The 19,722-nt window shown below is 32.6% G+C and overlaps 1 protein-coding gene across 5 annotated transcripts in view; it reads left to right on the top strand.

Annotated features, from left to right (window-relative positions):
* Micu3 (mitochondrial calcium uptake family member 3) overlaps positions 1 to 19,722 on the top strand; it is a 100,096-nt gene that overhangs the window by 26,172 nt on the left and 54,202 nt on the right. For 3 of the 5 annotated variants that reach the window (XM_046425972.2, XM_046425973.2, XM_046425971.2), the window contains exons 2-3: positions 13,513 to 13,666; positions 17,982 to 18,013. In XM_046425972.2, coding sequence (XP_046281928.1) covers positions 13,513 to 13,666; positions 17,982 to 18,013 — 186 coding nt within the window. The remainder of the gene's footprint in view (positions 1 to 13,512; positions 13,667 to 17,981; positions 18,014 to 19,722) is intronic. The other 2 variants (XM_058573114.1, XM_058573115.1) reach the window with 1 other exon arrangement.

The raw sequence follows: 19,722 nt of genomic DNA on the forward strand, positions 1-19,722 counted from the left end.
ATCATTACCCTGAGTCTCTGAACAGCCACATGAAGAACAACTCCTTGATCCCACCTCCATCCCCAGTCCTAGTATGTTCTTTATAGATCCTTATGTAAGAAAGACATGAACTCACTTTTGTTGTACTTGAGCCATTTTATTTGAGGAATTTAGACCACCCTGTTTAATATAGCAGAGAAGAAGTTATTTGGAGAAAGCCTTTATTATTGGGAAGGGAAATGATTGCTTTTTGACAAAAATGAGTTTGTTAGCGAGATTAGTCTCCTACATTGTCCTGGTATCAAAGTTTACCTAACTGCCCATCTGTAGGCCCAGCCTCACCACAGACGCTAAGACCAATAGGATAATATAAGAAACTTCAGGTTTAATGGTTTAATTGGCCACTTGGTCATTGTGGAAGTAACTAATCCCTGTGATTTAGCTCTAGTCTTATATCTAATCCTCTATTCTTAGATTTCTGCTTTATACTTCAGTGACCTTATGCCAGTTTTACAGAGACTAAATTTCTTCTCCTGTACCCAGGCTTCTCTAGATGTGATCTACTCATCGATTCTTTGAATAGTAGAGTTCAGCCAGTTTGCATGCTGCTGGTACCTCTGTGCATCACTGGTATTCCTGGCTAAGATCCAGAGTCTGGATCTTGTTCAGTACTATGCCAAGAAAATCATACACTGTATCTTGCTTACCTTTCCTATTCTAACTTTTCATTTCTTCCACTGCCGTCACCATCTTTGATAAAGCTCCTCCTGTAACCCTACCAAATTTGAGGTTCTTTCAAGTTATATTCATGCTTTGTTTGTTTGTAGGGTTTTGTTTTTGTTTTTGTCCAACAACATACTGCTTTTTTCTATGTTAAAACTTCTGATATTCAAATTTGAAAGGTTGTACTCTTCTTCTTCATGGAAGGTTTTTCAGACCTTCCCTAATGTATAAGTTGACAGAATTCTTATTGGATGCTGTCCATTTGTTCTTTTCATTTAATTAGTCAAAACTTAGGAGGTTTTGTGAATTGCAGTAATTCTTTTGAGAAAGGTATTATGGAAACAAAAATTACTCTTAAGTTGTAGAAAGAATTGATAATGTTTAACTGAAGGAAAGAAACCCAAATATTATGTGGTTAGTAACATTGTAGTTATTTTAAAATTTTAAGTACAAAAAAACTTCTTAAAGTCCAAATATGCAATTTTATATATTATAATGACTTAGGAGAAGTGCCTAGAATTGAGTTTTTCAAGCTTCAAGAATTAAGTGAAAGTTATTTTAAGATTTTTTTACCAGAATTCTTACTCTATTTAAATAATAAACATCTTATAACCCCCTTAAGCCTTCTTATTGTAACAGCTAAACTTAATCAGTAATCAACATTAATTTAAGGATGGCATATTCAGCCAACTTTTAAAAGATAAACACCTGTGCAACTTGACCCACAGAGGTAGCCAAGCAGACTTTGCTGAGTGGTTTGGCCTGCTGAGAACCGCAGTAAGTAGCTGTGTTACTGTACCATCTTCCTGGTAGCCCTGAGACGTAGGTAAGTAGCCTATTTACAAAAGGTTGGCTCACTGAGGCTTTGAGAAGCATATAGGTGTTCTTGCCAACCTACTCTTGGCCCAGAAAGCAGTTGGGCAGCCTCAGCCTGCTCTGAGCAGATTGTCCTCCAGATACCCCACATAGTTACCCACACAGGCCTCAGATCTGACAGGGATCTCATATGGACCCACTAGTGTGTCCCAGTCCTTTGTGCTGACAGGCAGCCTACTTCCCTACCAAGCATGATGCATCACATCTACTTGGACCCATCCAGGCATTCTTTCCCCTGTGTGATCACAGAAACTGATGAGCCTCCCACATCTATAGCTGGACACACAGCATCCAGAGCTGTCACTGAACCCACTCTGCCTCAGAGAATTGCAACCCAGCCTGTGGTGCAGTTCCACAATTCCTGCAGTGTAGGCCACTGAGATGCCCATAGACATTGTTGATTATAGCTGAAGAAGCTACACACTATACTAAAGCTCCCACTTGGAACCAAAGCCAATATAGCCTATTCAACCAGTACTTTAGGACATATCACCAGGAGAAAGTCTTTTACTATGAAAACTACCCTATAAAATTAGTAAAGGCAACTGATACACCAAATGTACAAAAAGCATGAAAAACCAAGATAACCTGCTGCCTCCAACAGAATACATTAATTCTCTAGGAACAGATCCCAGAGAAAAGGAAATTGACCAATTGCCTGAAAAAGAATTCAAAGTACTTATTTTAAGGAAGCTTATGAGATAAGAATGACAGACAATTCAACAAAATTGTGAAAACAATGAATTACATGAATGAGAAATTTAGTAAAGAGAGATCATAAAAAAAGAACAAACAAATCTTGGAGCAAAAGATTTCAGTAAGTGAAATTAAAAATACAGTTGAGGACCTCAACAACAGAATAGGTTAGACGGAAGAATTTCTGCACTTGAAGATAGTTCTTTCAAAATAACCCAGTTAGACAAAAAGAAAAGTTTAAAGTATGAAGAAAGCCTTTATGACCTATGGGACAACATTAAGCAAACAAACTTTCACATTATGGGTGTTCCAGAAGGAGATGAAAAGAGAAGAGAAAGGCATAGAAAGCCTATTCAACCAAATAATTGCTGCAGACTTTCCAAATCTTGACAGATAGACAACCGTGTCTAGAAAGCTCCAAGGATTTTAAATTTAAATAGATCCTCTCCAAGTTATATCGTAGTCAGACTGTTAGAAGCACAAAGCCAAAGAGAGAATTCTAAAAAGAGCAAGAAAAAAGCATCAACTAACATATAAGGAGATCCCTGTTAGATAAATAGCAAGGTTTGAGCAGAAACCTTATAGACCAGGAGAAAATGGGATTATGTGATCAAACTCCTGGGATTTGGTGATGGGGAAAAACCTGAAAACCAAGAATACTATATCCAGCAATGTCTTCAAAAATACCTTTTCCTAGGGCAAGCAAAAACTGAGAGAATTTATCACAAGCTGACTAACCCGCCCCCCCCGCTACTTCACCCCTCACCCCATGCTTAAGATAATTAGCCAAGAGAAATAAAGGGGAAGGGTATCCAAATTCAAAAAGAGAGAGTCAGATTGTCACTGTTTGAAGATGACGTGGTCTTATATGTAGAAAAATCTTAAATGCTGCACCAAAAACTATTAGCATTAATAAACAAGTTTAGTGAAATTGTGAATACAATATTAACACATAAAAATTAGTATTGTTGCGGTATGCCAGAAGTGAATTATCCAAAATAAAATCAAGAAAGCAGTTTATTTACAATAACTACCAAAAAAGAAAATAGAAATAAATTTAACTATAGTGTTAAAGGTATTTACAATGGAAACTATAATACCTCTGAAAGAAATTGAAGAAGATACATAGACAAAGGAAAGACATTCTGTGTTCATGGATTGGAATAGTCAATACTATTAAAATGTCCATTCTATCAAAGCCATCTAGAGATTCAGTACAATCCCTACTAAAATAACTCTACCACTCTTCACAAAACAATAATAATAATTATTAAATTTGTATGGCGCCACAAAAGATTCCAAGTAGTCAAAAGCATTCTTGAGCAAAAAGAACAAAGCAAGAGGTATTACACTATTTGATTTCAAAATATACTACAAAGCTGTAATAATCAAAACAGCAAATTATTGTCATAAAAGCAGATGCATATATCAGCAGAACAGAACAGAAAGCCTAGAATCAACCTACACATTTATAGCCAACTGATTTTTAACAAAGGTGCCAAGAACACACAGTGGAGAAGGGACAGTTTTTCATTTTTTCCAGTAAATGGTGGTGGAGAAAATAAGCCTCCACATGCAGAAGAGTGAAACTGGGCTCCTAATCTCTTTCCAGTTACAAAAACAACTCAAAATGGATTAAAGACTTAAATGTAAGACCTGAAATCATGAAACTACTAGAAAAAACAAGGGAAATGCTTTAGGACATTGGAATGGGCAAGGAGTTTTTAGACAAGACCCTAAAGCATAGGAAACAAAAGCAAAAATAGACAAATGGGTTATATATCACTAAAAAGCTTCACTCGGTAAAAGAAATAATTATCAGAGTGAAAGGACAACCTACAGAATGGAAGAAAATATTTGTAAGCTATACATCTGATGAGAGGTTAGTATCCAGAATGTGTAAGAACTCCAAAAATTCAATACTAATCAAGTAACCCAATTAAAAATGGGTCATAGACTGATATAGACATTTCTCAGAAGATGTACAAATAGCTAAGAGGTGTATGAAAAGATGCTCAGTCTCACTAATCATCAGGGAAATACAAATCAAAACTACAGTGAGATAAAATTTCACACAGGTGAGAATGGCTATAATAAAAAAGATAAATAATGAATGCCAGTAAGGGTGCAGAGTGGGAATGCAAATTAGTACAGCAATTATGAAAATCAGCAGAGATGCCTCAAAAAAATTACAAATTGAACTACCATATGATCCAACAATTCCATTATGGGAGTATGTCAAAGAGATATCTGTACTGCTGTGCAATTGTTGCACTATTCAGAATAGACAAGAAATGCAAGCAACCTAAGGGCCAGCAACTGATGAGTGATACACATACAAAATAGAATACTATTTGACCATAAAAAGAATGAAGTTCTGTTGTTCGTAGCAACATACATGGAACTGGAGATCATTTAGTTTAAAGTTAGTCATGCACATAAAGACAAATAGTGCATGATCTCATCATGTCTAATCTAAAAAAGTCTATCTCATAAATGCTGAATGTTTTCTCTGATATAAGGTGGTTGACTCATAGTGGGGTAGAGAGGGAGAGCATGGGAGGAATGGATGAATTCTAGATAGGGAAGAGGGGTGGGAGGGAAATGGAGGGGGCAGGGGATTAGCAAGGATGGTGGAATGTGATGGACATCATTATACAAAGTACCTGTATGAAGACTTGATTTGGATGTCTACATACTTTATATACAAACAGAGATACAAAAATTGTGGTATATGTGTGTATTAAGAATTGTAATGCAAAAAAAAAAAAAAAAAAGAATAGCATTACCTTAGATTAGGTAGAGGGAAGTGAAAGGGGAAGGCAGGGGATGTGGGGATAAGAAAGATAGAATGAAACAGACATTATAACTTTATGTATGTATGTGACTGTATGACCAATATGATTCTACAATATGTATACTCAGAAAAATGAGAAATTATATCTCATTATGTATGTTATATCAAAGTATATAAGTACATTCTACTGTCATGTATAACTAATTAAAACAAATAAAAAAATTAATTTAAAAAAGCCAAAAAAAAAAGTCTATCATAGAAGTGGAGAATCGAATAGTAGTTTCTAGAGCCTGGGAAAGATATGGGGGAAAGCAGTGGTGGAGAGAAGATTGTTTGTTTATGGTAAAGGGGTACAATTGGATAGGAGAAACAACATGTTCTTTAGTACAGTAAGATAACTATAGTTGACAGTGATTAATAGAATATCTCAAAGTAGCTAATGAGAGGTATTTGAATATTTTCAACACAAATAAGTGATAAATGCCTGAGGTGATAAATATGCCAGTTACTCTGATATAATCATTGCACATTGAATACATCTTTAAATGTCACACTCTACCCAATAATATATACAATTACTACGTCTCAAAAATGATAATATATCTTTAAAAAGATAGATATCCTTAAGCTATAATGTATTTCCTTTTTCATTAGATCTTTGTATTCTCTTTTGTTATCTCAGTCTAAATGCTTAATTTGATATTAGAAAACTTTCTTTTGGTTTTCCTTAACAGCCCAAACATTTCTTCTGATTGTCCATTTGACTATGATTTAGTATCCTTTGGGTGCTTATTACCCAGTGGCCAATTATTGTTTTATCCACAAGCATTCATTTATTCATGCAGTAAATATTTACCTAGCCTCTTACACATGTCAGGCACTGAATTAATCAGGGAGCTAAAAAAGTAAGAATTTCCTGTTTTTCTCAAAGAATTAATGCTTTAATAAGAGAGATATATAGTAAACTCCCCCATTGTGAGTGGGGAGAAGGAATAAAAATGATGTAATAGGAATTTATAAGGGAAATAAGTAGAATTTATAAGGTAAAATATTGACTCTCAAGGAAAATGCATTGTTAGCATTTAAGATTAATCATAAGAAAGGTGGTCATTGAGTGTTGATCTGGGGCAATAGATTATAAAATAAAGAGGGTATGAAAACAGCAGAGTAAAAAGAGTATAAGAATCACATATTTCATTTGATATGGAGCAAAAATTCATCTCTTTGGCAATACCTGGGAAGGTATAAGTGCTCATGTTCAGAGAAATTGCAAACTAAACAGGGAACTGAAGTAGAACTAAAATATTACTCAAGATGACTGTAGTTCAATGACTATCCCAGCTTCTAGAGCTCATCCCGGGCACAGATGAAAATTAGGTTCATTCTTATTTTTAATCAACAGGTTTGGCTTAGACTTTGGTTAGCATCGCTTCATTTCATAAAGTTTAGCAGAAAATAAACATTGAATGTATTGATAATTAGTAGAGGTCTACAGCAGAAAGAATAAAAATAAAAAAGCATTAAAGAGACCTGGGAAGTAACAACACAAAACTCTGGGTGGCTAGAAGAGCATGCATCACAATTCCAGAGAAACTCTTGAAAAGGTCTCAGGCACAGGTTGGCAGGGAAAAACCCAAATACTGAAATTGGGAAACCAGATGCTCTTTTCCTGTTCCCAGAACAGGACAAGCAACACCCAAATCCCTGGCCTGAGAGTATTTGGTTACCTCAAACTTGGCACAGGATTGGTTCCAGAGACCGATGGGAAAGCATGAATTCAAGACATAAAGGATTACATTCAATCTCTTAAAAATTTTAACTAGAACAGATTTTTAAATTGATATTTTAATAAGGTATAGATAACCTCCACGATATGATATGATACTTATTATCTAACAAAACTTGTGTTACTAGTCTTTTCTGAATTGAAGAGCTTGGTTAATAGGTTTGGTAATAATACTAAAACCATCCAAACAAAGCTAGGACTATATGCAGACAAAATATTTCACCTTTTAATACCATTTTGGAAAAGGCATATCCAAAAAATATGGAAATCAGAAACTTTGTGTAATGTTTACTTTAGAGAAATGATTTCTTTGAAGCTAAGTTAGCTCAGTTTTCAATTATCTATTCTCTTACCCTTCAGTTTTTCTTATTAGCCAGTATAAGACTAAGGGTTTTCTCTTTAATATTTCTTAACATTTTAAAGGCTGTCACTTCAACTTCTCAAATATGTATTTTTCAGTTTGACTGTTAATCTACAGAAATTAAGATTTTTTTCTCAAATTATTGTGACTTCTATATACCCTCTCAGTCACTTTATCCCTTCAGTTCATAAATAACATGGCCCATATGTTACCACTTTTGAAAGACTCACTTTTAAGTGCATAATATTGAACTGATAATAATGATTTTTCCTTTAGCAATTAATGTTTTAACAACTAATAAATATAAATCAGGCTTTTGAGCTTTCAGATTGGCTTTTATGCTTTACGCTTATTGGTGGATTTTTACTATTTTGGAAATTTTGATACAAAATATCATTTACTGAAAAATAAATATTAATGAAAGATTATTTAGGTTAATTTTAAGCTTTAGAAATTAATTTTAAAGGATAAATGATTTAAATAAGCAAAAAGTGGAATTTAAAATAAAGTGGATTAGCTAGCAAATACAGGTATATTTGTATTAACCTATTCCTTGTAATATAAGACAAGAAATCACATGCCATTGTGATCCAGGGAAATGGCTGTATTTGTTTTTTAAAAAGTTCAGAATATTAACATGATATAAGGTCATTGTAATTTATAGGCAAGCAGAACTGACAAAAGAATTAGTAAACTGATTTGATATTTCCTCCTTTATTTGTTGATGAGTGTTTCTGAATGTTCATAATAGTGATGTTAAAACTTCAGAGGGTTGAAATTTTTTTTTTAAACTTTGAGAGGTTCTAAAGTAAAGCTAAATCTCTTAAAGGTCTGGATTCCTTCTGACATTTCGGTAATGAACTGGCCTGCAGCTTCCCTTTCCTCAGAGATTCTATTATATCAGATATTCTCAGCAGAACTTCATGAGCTACTCTATGATAATTTACTATATACTGTGAAGTTTTACTTGGTCAGAACTTTATTACAGTAAAAAATTATTAAATTCTTCATCTTGTGCCATTATATCATAGTCTGTAGATAAACTACAGACAAGTAAGCATGTAAATTCAAAATGGTTGAAATTAGTTAGGCATATGTAGGCAGAACAAGCTTATTTATTTACATTTGTTTCTAAAACAGTTTTAGATTAAGTAATCTTCCAATTGATTAATTGTTTTATAATTAATTCATCTGTGTATAATAAACTCATACCAAGTATTTGTTGAAAGAATGAATGATTATATATTAGCTTATTAGTTGATGTTAAATATTCATCTTGGAAAGTATACTAATTTATTTATTAGTTAATAAAAGGAGACCAGGTAGACACCAATTCCTGATAATTCTCAAAATCAATAGCAAACATTACTTTTATTAGTGGTTCATTAGAAGCATCCTCCTCAGCCCTGTGAAGATCAGAAGTTCAAGGCCAGCTTATGTAGTAAACAGGACCGTATCTCAAAAAAAAAAAAAGTACTTTGTTATAGAATCATTCTCCTCAGAACAAATCAAGAATGGTTAATATTATTATATTTTCCAAAATCATTGTACATGCCTATACTTCTGATAACTAAGACAATGAAAATAAGGAATTACAGAAAGGAGAAGCTACAACTGTCACCATTTTGAAAGAATTTATTATCATCTACTTAGACAAAATTAAAAAAGTCATTCAAATTAATGAGACACTTTACTAAGATAGTTGGACACTAAGCAAATACATTAAAGTTCCCAGCTTTCCCACACATCAAAAATAACCAGTTGAATATATAATAGAAATAAAAGTTCTCATTCTCAATTTAGATTACTCAGAAATTATAGAAAACTACAAAACTTTAAAAAAAATTTTTTTCGTTGTTGACAGACCTTTATTTTATTTACTTATTTATATGTGGTGCTGAGAATCGAACCCAGTGCTTCACACATGCTAGGCAAGCGCTCTACCACTGAGCTAGAACCCCAAAACTACAAAACTTTACTGGAAGTTATAGTTGAAGAATTGAATAAATTCTATTTCTATTGCCAGGTTGGAAAAAAATATTGTGAGACTTTCATGTTTCCCTAAATAAAACCAAAATTTGGTGTCAATCCAAACAATACTAGTAGGAATTTAAAAGTGTAACTTGACAAAGTGATTTTGAAGTTCACTAACATTTTTTAAAGCATACTTATAAAATATAGTAATTAAAAAAGTATTCCATTAGAGTAGAAAGACACAAATAAGTCAGTGGAAGAGAATAGAAAATTTTAAACCCAATCCAAAGATTGATGTCCTCTTCTGCATTCTTCCCATCTCATTCTCAGATAACCTGATGAGTCCAGTTATCCTCAGTTGTTGGCAATTAGACTTTTCTGAAATTAGGCCAGTTTAGTGGGATTGCAATAATTGTTCTTCACTTTTTTGCCAGTCCATATTTCATTTGAGCGGTACTAATATTTATTAGATTGTGTGATTATACTAAACTGAGACAAGGCAATGGAAGAAGCAACAAGCTGGTGGTATCAAAGCTTTTTAAAGCACCTATACTCTAGTTTTCTCTTTAATTCATAAATCATATTCTTCTCTTTTAGGGTACATGTGTGAGCCCATGGGTGTGTACACACACAAACATATGCATATATTTGGGGGCATTTGGACACAAAACATTCCCATACTTCTCCCCAACCCTTCTTTTAAGATGAGACCTGTGGGCACCACCTAATGCTGTTATCAAAAGTGATGAGTACTGTTGCTAAGGCAACAAGGGGTGAAATTCATGCAGTGAAGTATTAATGATAACCATTAACACTACTTGGTAAGATTTGTTCTCATACCCTTATTTCAGTGGTTAAAAATGCAAATATCACAGGCTGTTAAAGTAAAACTGTAGGAAAATAGTAATAAGCGCTTGAACAAAGGTGGTGACAATGGGTGGATGTAAAAAATTAAAGGGGAGCTATAGGCTTTGTTAATTGTTAGCAGAGGTAAAGGAGAAGGAGTTGTAAGCATTAGCTCATAAAATGTGGATCGAGTTCCCAGCTACAGTGGTCAAGCAGGTTTAGCATGCTGGGATAATTAATAGACTATGCTTAAGGAAGGAAAATTTGATGAGAAAACAGGCACCATAGACACTAATGGCAGCACGAGGTAGAGGCAGAAATCACAGATCAAGTCATATTAAGTTGAGGCAAATATACAGTTTATAAGCAAAATTGTGATTCATTACATTCATCTGAGGCTTCAAGTTGTGGTACAAAAACAGTGAGAGTTCAGTCAGTGGTCAACCATGAAATTCACTGGAGATAAATGATGATTGATTTGGGTTACTAATAAGCCCAGGGAAATAGTCTAGTAAGAAAAAAGCAAGATAGGTGCAGAATAATGTGTTCAGTAGGCTTTAAAAGTGTCAAGAACCGAGAACTGGGTTGGAAAAATATGCATTAATATTTGTTTATATGAGCACGGAATACGTGAATTTGCCTCGAAAACTGGTTCCATTAGTTGCACATAGGAAGAAAAATTAACTGGAAAAAAGACAGGAATAAAGGAGGTTGTTTTACTGACCCCCCCCCAAAAAAAAAAGCAGGGGGCTGGAAATATAGCTCAGTTGGTAGAGAGTGCTTGCCTCACATGCACAAGGCCCTGGGTTCGATTCCCAGCACCACCAAAAAAAGCAGACTGGTCACAGGCAAGATTTGTTTTCCAGCTCTTAGAGGAAGAAAGCCCTGGAATATGTGTATACAAGGTTACTAAGCTGGTAACTTAGCACTAGTAAGGGAGATTATTGTTCATAATTATCATTAGGTTGTTTAGTGTGTCATGTTTTACTTGAGGCAGAGCCAAAACAATTTCCTAGTATCTATGGATTGCTTGAGCAGTTGTTATTAATATAATACTGAGCCCTTTTGTCTTTGGTATGGGTTGCTTTATCTTCGAGATACCATTTTCTTTTCTTATTGCTCCACTTAAGAATTTTCCAAAACCTTTTGTTTTCTGTTAGATTAAATCCAGTGCTTTAGCCTGGGGTTCAGAAATCATTATTAACTGGCCATATCTTCCCTTTACTTCTTCATGAATGTAAATCCTCTATTCCAGGGAAGACCATCATCATCTTTCAAATGTGCTGGATAAACTTGCAGGGTACATCTCTCTTCAAAATACATAAAACTTGTATTTTCTTCTTAAGGAAAACTTCTTTTTAACATCAACCTATAGTACTTTTCTTCTATTTACTTTCATTTGACGACTTATTTACTTTCTCCATGTTTGTATCTTTTCTTTTTCCAACTAGTATTGTGTTACTCTACATAGATTGTAAACACGTTAAAGTCAGACACCCCTTATTCCTTTTCGTGTACATACCATCAAAAAATGGGGAATGGGACTAGGGATGTAGCTCAGAATCCTTGACCAATGTCATGTACAAGGCCCTGTGTTCTATCCCCAGTACTGCAAAAAAAGGAAAGAAAAAGTAGGGAGTGAAATTTTCTTTCTTTTAGTGTTTATTTAATTATTTGTGTAATGTTTTGAAATGTCATCATCTTCAAAACGGTGGAAAACATCATTTGTCTGACTTTTCATTTAATAAAGTGTTACTTAGAAATAAAAAAGTAGTCTCTTTGTTGAAAATTCTTTTGGATAGCTTGTTTTGGTTTCCCAAAGGATGAGATACTTAAATAACTTTAATATTTTGTACATAATTTGCTTTAAGACTCAATAGGCAAAAAATAGAGACAATAAAGATAATAAACTTGCCATCCTAAATAAGAAGTTTTTCTAATATAAATTAGTTTTATGAAATATGTGAAAATTTACATATTGTTGGTGAGCCCATAAATAACTATAAACTCCTTTAGGATGTATAAAAAGGTCTTGCCTAACCAATTCTACTCATAGGAATTAATCCCAAGGAACTACTTGTGGATATTTCTAAATATTTTCAAGCCTGATTTGAGGCGGGGCTTGGAGTTCCGGGAATTGAACTAAAGGGTACTCGACTCACATCCCCTATTTTATATTTTATTTAGAGACAGGTCTCACTGAGTTGCTTAGCATCTTGCTATTGCTGAAACTGGCTTTGAACTTGTGATCCTCCTGCCTCAGCCTCCTGTGCTGCTGGGATTACAGGTGTATGCCACCTCGCCTGGCAAGCTGATTATTATACCATTGTTTTATAATAGTAAAAAGCTAAAAATCATCTGAATATTTAGCCACAATGAATTGTTTATTATTACTTATAAAATCTTACCATGAAATATTATAGTTTTTCAAAATAGTCTTCTACTTTAATAGTGACATAGGATAATGGTCCTAATAGTAAAAAAGACTATAGATTACTAAACTCTTTATGTAGTATAATCCCATTTTTGTCAAAAAAGAAAGCAAAATAATTATATCTATTGATTTTTAAATTCTATCTTCCAATTATATGCAGTAGCTACTAGAATATCCTAATGTCATAAGAAAGTGGCCCTGATATATTTAATGGAGTTCTGATTATTGAATAGCATAAATAGTTTAATTCCATTTCTTTTGCCAAAAATGATACGATATATCTATAAATATTTAAAAATGCTTCTACATTGTATAGACATTAATTTTATAATCAGGAAATCCTTCTATTAAAAAATTAATTTCCTATATTTAGTTCAGAAAGAAAATAAATAACAATGGAAAATTGTCTATAAGGAAATGAACAAAAACAGGACCCCCACCCCCGCCACCCCATCTTCTAATTCTGTTCATCTTGACTCTAGGCAAAATTCAGAATGACTCTTGGTGGTTAATATACCATAATGATCTAGAGTTAGTAATTCCAACTTTAATTGAAACATTACTTCTGTATGATTACCTTAGTGATAGTCATGAGCAGCATATCAGGCTTTAGTTTCTCCTTTTAGAAAATTAATGGACTTAAATGAATTGACTTCTAATCAAATAAAGAAGTATATAGAGAGTACATGGTAAGCATTCAGCAAGTGTTGGTGTTTCCTCTAAAGATACCACTGGCTCTGTAATTTAATGTTCTCTACAACCAAAACTTAAGATATAAACCACTCAAAAAATAATAAATCTTTGAAGTGCCTATTCAGAAATCTTCAAGTCTTTAATGACATTCAAAGTAGAATCTTTTGATTCATTTTATTCATGTAAATTACTTATTTATAAAATGATGAAGGGTCTCCAGAATACCAAATATTTTCACACTTTTTCATTACTTGATTAATTTACTATTAACATAATTAAAGATATTTATCTTCTAAAAGGAGAAGTTGTTTCACACATTCAAAATTTATTTGCTTTATTAACTTTAGGTTGCTGTTGGCAGAACAGATATTGAAGACTTAGACCTCTACGCTACATCTAGGGAAAGGCGATTTCGTTTGTTTGCATCTATAGAATGTGAAGGGCAGTTATTCATGACTCCGTATGATTTTATTTTGGCTGTTACGACAGATGAGCCCAAATGTAAGTATATTTTAAGATTATCTTAATCATGTTAGATTATATTGTTATTTCTACTTTGTAAAAGTATGCAGCAGTATATGCTTTTTAGAATAACTAGAAAAATAGTATAGTATTTCAAGACATATGCTATACAATGTTACCATAATATTTCTTATAAACCCTTATCTATTTTCTTTTATCACAAATTATCAATTGTTTCCTCTTCCTTGTACATTAAAATTCAACACCAACTTACTTTTGGTATTCTTTATAATAGGCCCTGCATACTCATACTTTTATCTAATCTGAACAGATTAATCTCTTTTGCACTTGTCACTGCTCCTGCAATATAAATGTAGGTTAATTTTTTCTCACATTTCCATGTGTTAGTGGTTCTCAAACCTTTTGGCATTATGCACATTCTTGCAAATTTCTTGATACCTAATTTAATAACAGATAACTGGATTCTCATGTGTGTTTTTGTTTTCAACCTATTGGAATATATATTTTATTCATATAAATTACTTATTTATAAATTGATATAAAATTTCTCCAGAAGACCAAATATTTTCACACTTTTTCATTTACTTGATTAATTCATGTAAGTATATGAAGGATATCCACCTCACTGATAATGGGAGTGGGTATTTTCATATCTTTTTCTGATAATTGTAAATATTCTTTGATACTGTCTCACAGCATGGCTAGTGGTAGTTCAAGCTTCAAAAGCCTCCAAAGATAGTGGTGAAAGAGTAATGACTGGCTTCACTGAATGAGGTTTGAAGAGAAAAATTATGATTTCAGTTTAGACATAATGTGTTTAAGATATGTTGAACATATGAAAGATAAGACAAGTGGATCTGTCTCTTAATTCATTTAAGTTGACTAAAAGAAAAATCAGAAGTGTTTAGAATCATAGAAGCCAAAGAAAATGGCCAGAATGATCAAATAAGTAGAATACTATTGAGAAGTTAAATAGTACATCTAGTGGATGTACTATAGTGAAGATTATTGATGATTTTTTTTAAAGTGATGTTTTAGTGGACTGATTAGGGCAGAGACCTGATTGTAGGGCTGCATAGCAGATGAAGAAGTGAAGATAGTGAATGTAAACAACTCTTTGGAGATATTTACAAAAAAAGAAAGGAAATGTGGCTGGAGTGGAATTTAAGGTAGAGGCTGTTAGAGTCCTGCAGCCGGACTGTGGCAAGAGGCTTGATCTTGGAAGATTTTAGCCTATAATAAATATATTTTTTAATGAGATTTTGACCATTGACTGAGGGAGTAGCATGTAAAGGAGAGGAAACTATGTGAACAAAAATATAAAATCAAGAGGGTATTGGTATACTTATAGCAGCCCCTTTGGGAATATATAGGGCAGTAATAATAGAAAAGGCTGGAAAATTAAAAAGGGCTCCTTTAAAAAAATAATTTGAAGGCTATAATAATTATATCCCCCTTATTAAATTGATTTTGTATAATATGGATTTTTAAGTGTTTATTATTAAGTAGTCTGTATTAACTTTATTAACTGCAAGTAATAATAACCTCAGAAGAATTTTTGGAGATTGAAAAACTGCTTAGTGTAGTGCTTGACACAGTGAGAATTTAGTGAATATTAATACAGCCATCATAATCATCATCATCACTTGAGTTCATAACCAGAATTTTTTAAAAATTTGTTTGAAAACTAGAAAATTTCTTGTTTAGAAATTCCTCTTTAAAATTTAGACCTTAACAGGTGAATTTCATATTTAGAACTACAATTAGTAATTGATTACTTTTATACATCAAAAATTATTAATTTAGATTTTTTTTTCTTTTTTCTTTCTTTCTTTTTTTTTTTTTTAGTTGTAGGGACACAATATCCCCATTTTTTATTTGTTTATTTTTAGGTGGTGCTGAGGATCAAACTCAGGGCCTCACGTGAGCTACAACCCCAGCCCTTAATTTAGATTTTTTAAAATGTATTGTTTTAAAAATATTTCATACATATAATATTAAAATATAAAGAACATAAACTATAGCTTAAAAAATAAAATATTTCCAATAGAATTTAAGTCTTTTCTCTCCACCTAAGTTATATTTACATATGTAGTAATTTCATATGAGACAAATGAATTTAGAAAGTCAGAAAATCCTTTGAAGAACAGCCTTAATGGCTCTTTAACCTTTTTACTTTTACAAAAGCTAATAATATTGAACATGGAACATTTCCAGCAGAATGAATATATCTTTTGTGAATAATTTACTGTGGTAATCTCATAAACCCTACAAAACTCAAGAGTATGTCTAACTTCCTCTTTTGATAAATAGCTTATGAACATTGCATAAGAACACGTGCATGTACTTTTGCACCATTCATTTTTCTTCCTTTGTTTTATGGGTATATTTTAAGAGCAACAGAATCATAAATATTATCATAAATCATAAATCTGTTCTTTTTTCATTGTTAAAAAGCAAAGTGGCATTATTAAATGAATATATAGTCTTATGGTTAATGTTATTGCTAAATTATAATTTACAGCCTGTGATTTTAATCATTTGATTACATGTTTTTATACACTCTCTTTGGTAAAGGAAGAATGTTATTATGACATAGAAATCTATCTCCATGAAAATTATTTTGTCAAAGTTTAGAAGCTTATTTCTTCTCTTTGGTCTTAAAATGAGTTGTTATATTGCCTTAAAAAGAGTTGCATAGCAAAAGAAAAGTACCTTTCTTGTAATTTTTAATTTGCTGTATTGTTGATTATACATTGCTCCATTCAATATAGAAACAATGATTGGTTGTCATCAGTGTAATAAAGCTAAAATAATATATACCAGTTTTCTTAAGGCAGCTGTTATAAGACTTACTCAATTTGGAAATAATTCTTAGGCAGGCATTACATATTTATAATGTTCAAATATGAACAAAAACAACAAAAAACCCCAACAATACTGATTGAACATAAGTTTTATAATGCTTGCAATTTTCAGGGGTGTGAAGAGGAAATAGAAAAAGAAAGTGATCCCAAATGTTTTATTCAACTACAATACTAGTGTTCCAAGATGTTTCTTAAGTAGCTGTAGCGAAGAAGAATGAAAAAACACAATAAGAGTTTCCCTCTTACTTTACCTGCTCTGTCATCTCTTTTTCTCTTTCCCCATATCCTTCTTTGTCCTAGAGAGATCTTATCTATGAATTATTTTCAGGAATATTAATATATCTTATTCCTATATGACTATTTTATGAATATTATTATTTATGCTTTTAATCTCATATCATGTTTAATATGGAATAAATTCACTTTCTTATAAATCCAGGAATCCATCACCCTGCCACCTCCCTTTCCCTCCCACCCCTCAGCCCTATCTAGAGTTCATCTATTTCTCCCATGCTCCCCCTCCCTATCCTATTATGAATCAGCCTCCTTATATCAGAGAAAACATTTGGCATTTGTTTTTTGGGGATTGGCTAACTTCACTTAGCATTATCTTCTCCCACGCCAACCATTTGCCTGCAAATGCCATGATTTTATTCTCTTTTATTGCTGAATAAAATTCCATTGTGTATATATGCCACATTTTTTTTATTCATTCATCTACTGAAAGGCATCTCGGTTGGTTCCACAGTTTAGCTATTGTGAATTGTGCTGCTATAAACATTGATGTGGCTGTGTCCCTGTAGTATGTTTATTTTAAGTCCTTTGGGTATAACCCGAGGAGAAGGATAGCTGGGTCAAATGGTGGTTCCATTCTTAGATTTCCAAGGAATCTCCATACTACTTTCCATATTGGCTGCACCAATTTGCAGTCTCACCAGCAGTGTATGAGTGTACCTTTTTCCCCACATCCTCGCCAACACTTGTTGTTGTTTGTCTTCATAATAGCTGCCATTCTGACTGGAGTGAGATGATTTCTTAGAGTAGTTTTGATTTGCATTTCTCTAATTGCTAGAGATGTGTATGAAGACACGAATTGATATCAACATACTTTATATACAACCAGAGACATGAAAAAATGTGCTATATATGTGTAATAAGAATAGTAATGCATTCCGCTGTAATTTATTTTTTTTAATCAATAAAAAATAACATATTCAGGAATCACCAAACTAAAACAATCTCGTTATGGAAAAATATTTCCTATTCTACTGATAATATTTATTATGAACAGTTTGTAGTACATGAAACAGATAAGATCATACCTTAAATTCAGATCTTGAGATTTAAAAATCCTTGCTTTTTTGGACATAGAAGCCTGGCTTTGAGTTATGCTTGTAGATGGCTACTGAATATGGATATACATTACATGGAGTATTTATTATCTAATTATTTTATATTTATTTTAGTTGCTAAAACATGGAAGTCGCTATCCAAACAGGTAAGTTAAAGCTCTTGGTATACATATGCATGCATATTCGTATACACAAGCATACAAACACACATACACACACATGTATTTATATGTATTTTTAAAATTAAAATCACATCATGGTACTCTTTTTTTTTTTAATCCTCCATGTTGTCAGAAAATAAAAAAGGTAGAGAATTCCAAGGACTAGTAAAGCTATAGCTCAATGGTAAATATCATTTGTAAATGTATATTGGTATACTCCTATTTGGAAAACAATTTGGTATTATCTGATGAAATTAAAGATAATATACACCCTGAACTTTGCAATTACATGCCTGGGTTTAAATTCTATAGCAATGCATACACATGTAACTAGTAAAGTTAAACTTAAATGTCCTTTATGACCCATTAATTTCACACCTGTGTGTATAACTAGAGAAACCATTGCTTATATGCAGGAGAGGTTCACAAAAATGTTGGTAGATTGTTCATAATGGCATAAAATAACATAAATATTAATAGTAGACATATAAATTTTGATATAGTCATATGGTAAATAGTATAGAATAATGAAAAAAAGGCTTTGTAGTAATGCTATAACTAGATGAACCTCAGTGAATGTAATGATAAACAAAATAAGCAATTCACTTAAGAAATATAATCCTATTTACATAAAGTCCCAAACTGGGAAAGTAAAACCATATTACTTAGGATTGCATTCATAGGTGGGAAGACTGAGAAATGATTAACATAAAATTCAAGATGTCCTTTACTTCTAGGGGAGATAAAGGGTAACATCATCAGTGAGGGGCTTAGAGAGACTACTAATGTACTGATAATTTTCTGTTTTTTGATTTAGTCATTTCTAATTTCCTTAACTAAAGGGAATCCTCAAAAGCCTATGGCAAATGACACGTTTTCTGGTGAAACATTAGAGACATTTTCTTTTAAAGTCAGATATAATAAATATATACCTGCTATTACAACTATTTCACTACATTTTATTAGAGGCCTAGCAAAGTATTACATCTCATTAGCTTATATTTCTAGTTTGTCATAACAAAGTAGCACAAACTGAGTAACTTATCAGGCATTTATTTTCTCACAGTTCTGGAAGCTAGAAGTCTAAAATCTGGGCATCAACAGGTCATTTTCTTCTGAGGCCTCTCTCCTTGGCTCTAGATAGCTGTATTCTCCCTCTATCTTCACATAGTCTTTCCTCTGTGAATGTCTGTGTTCTAATCTCTACTTATAAGGACACTGGTCATATCAGATTAGGGCCACCTCATACAATTACCTTTAAAGAATACCTCTCCAATATAGCCAGATTCTGAAATATTGGGAATTAGGACTTTACATATAAATTTGGGGGGAAGGAGGACACAGTTCAGGCCATAACATGCAAAATGACAAAGAGGAAAAAAAAAAGAAAGGATCCAGTGATTGGAATAGTAGCAAATAATATGCCTGAGAGAAAAATTTAAAAATGCAGAGATTTATTCAAATAAATTCAAGGTTATTATTGAATGTAAGATCAGTGAACCAAAGTTAATTAACGTGCTGGTTTGGGGCTTCTGCCATAGCAGTGGCAATTAGAAATTATTATCAAATAAATGAATTTCACAAGAATTATTACATACTTAAAAGTGTAATAATAGAAAGTGTGGAAGAAGTTATTAAGTCACATTTTTAAAAGGACAAAAGTAAATGAGCTGGGCGTTATGACACACACCTGT

The sequence above is a fragment of the Marmota monax genome, unplaced genomic scaffold (assembly GCF_021218885.2).
Source record: "Marmota monax isolate L192 unplaced genomic scaffold, Marmota_monax_Labrador192_F-V1.1 WCK01_AAM20220418_F8-fsc00197, whole genome shotgun sequence".
NCBI lineage: Eukaryota > Metazoa > Chordata > Mammalia > Rodentia > Sciuridae > Marmota > Marmota monax.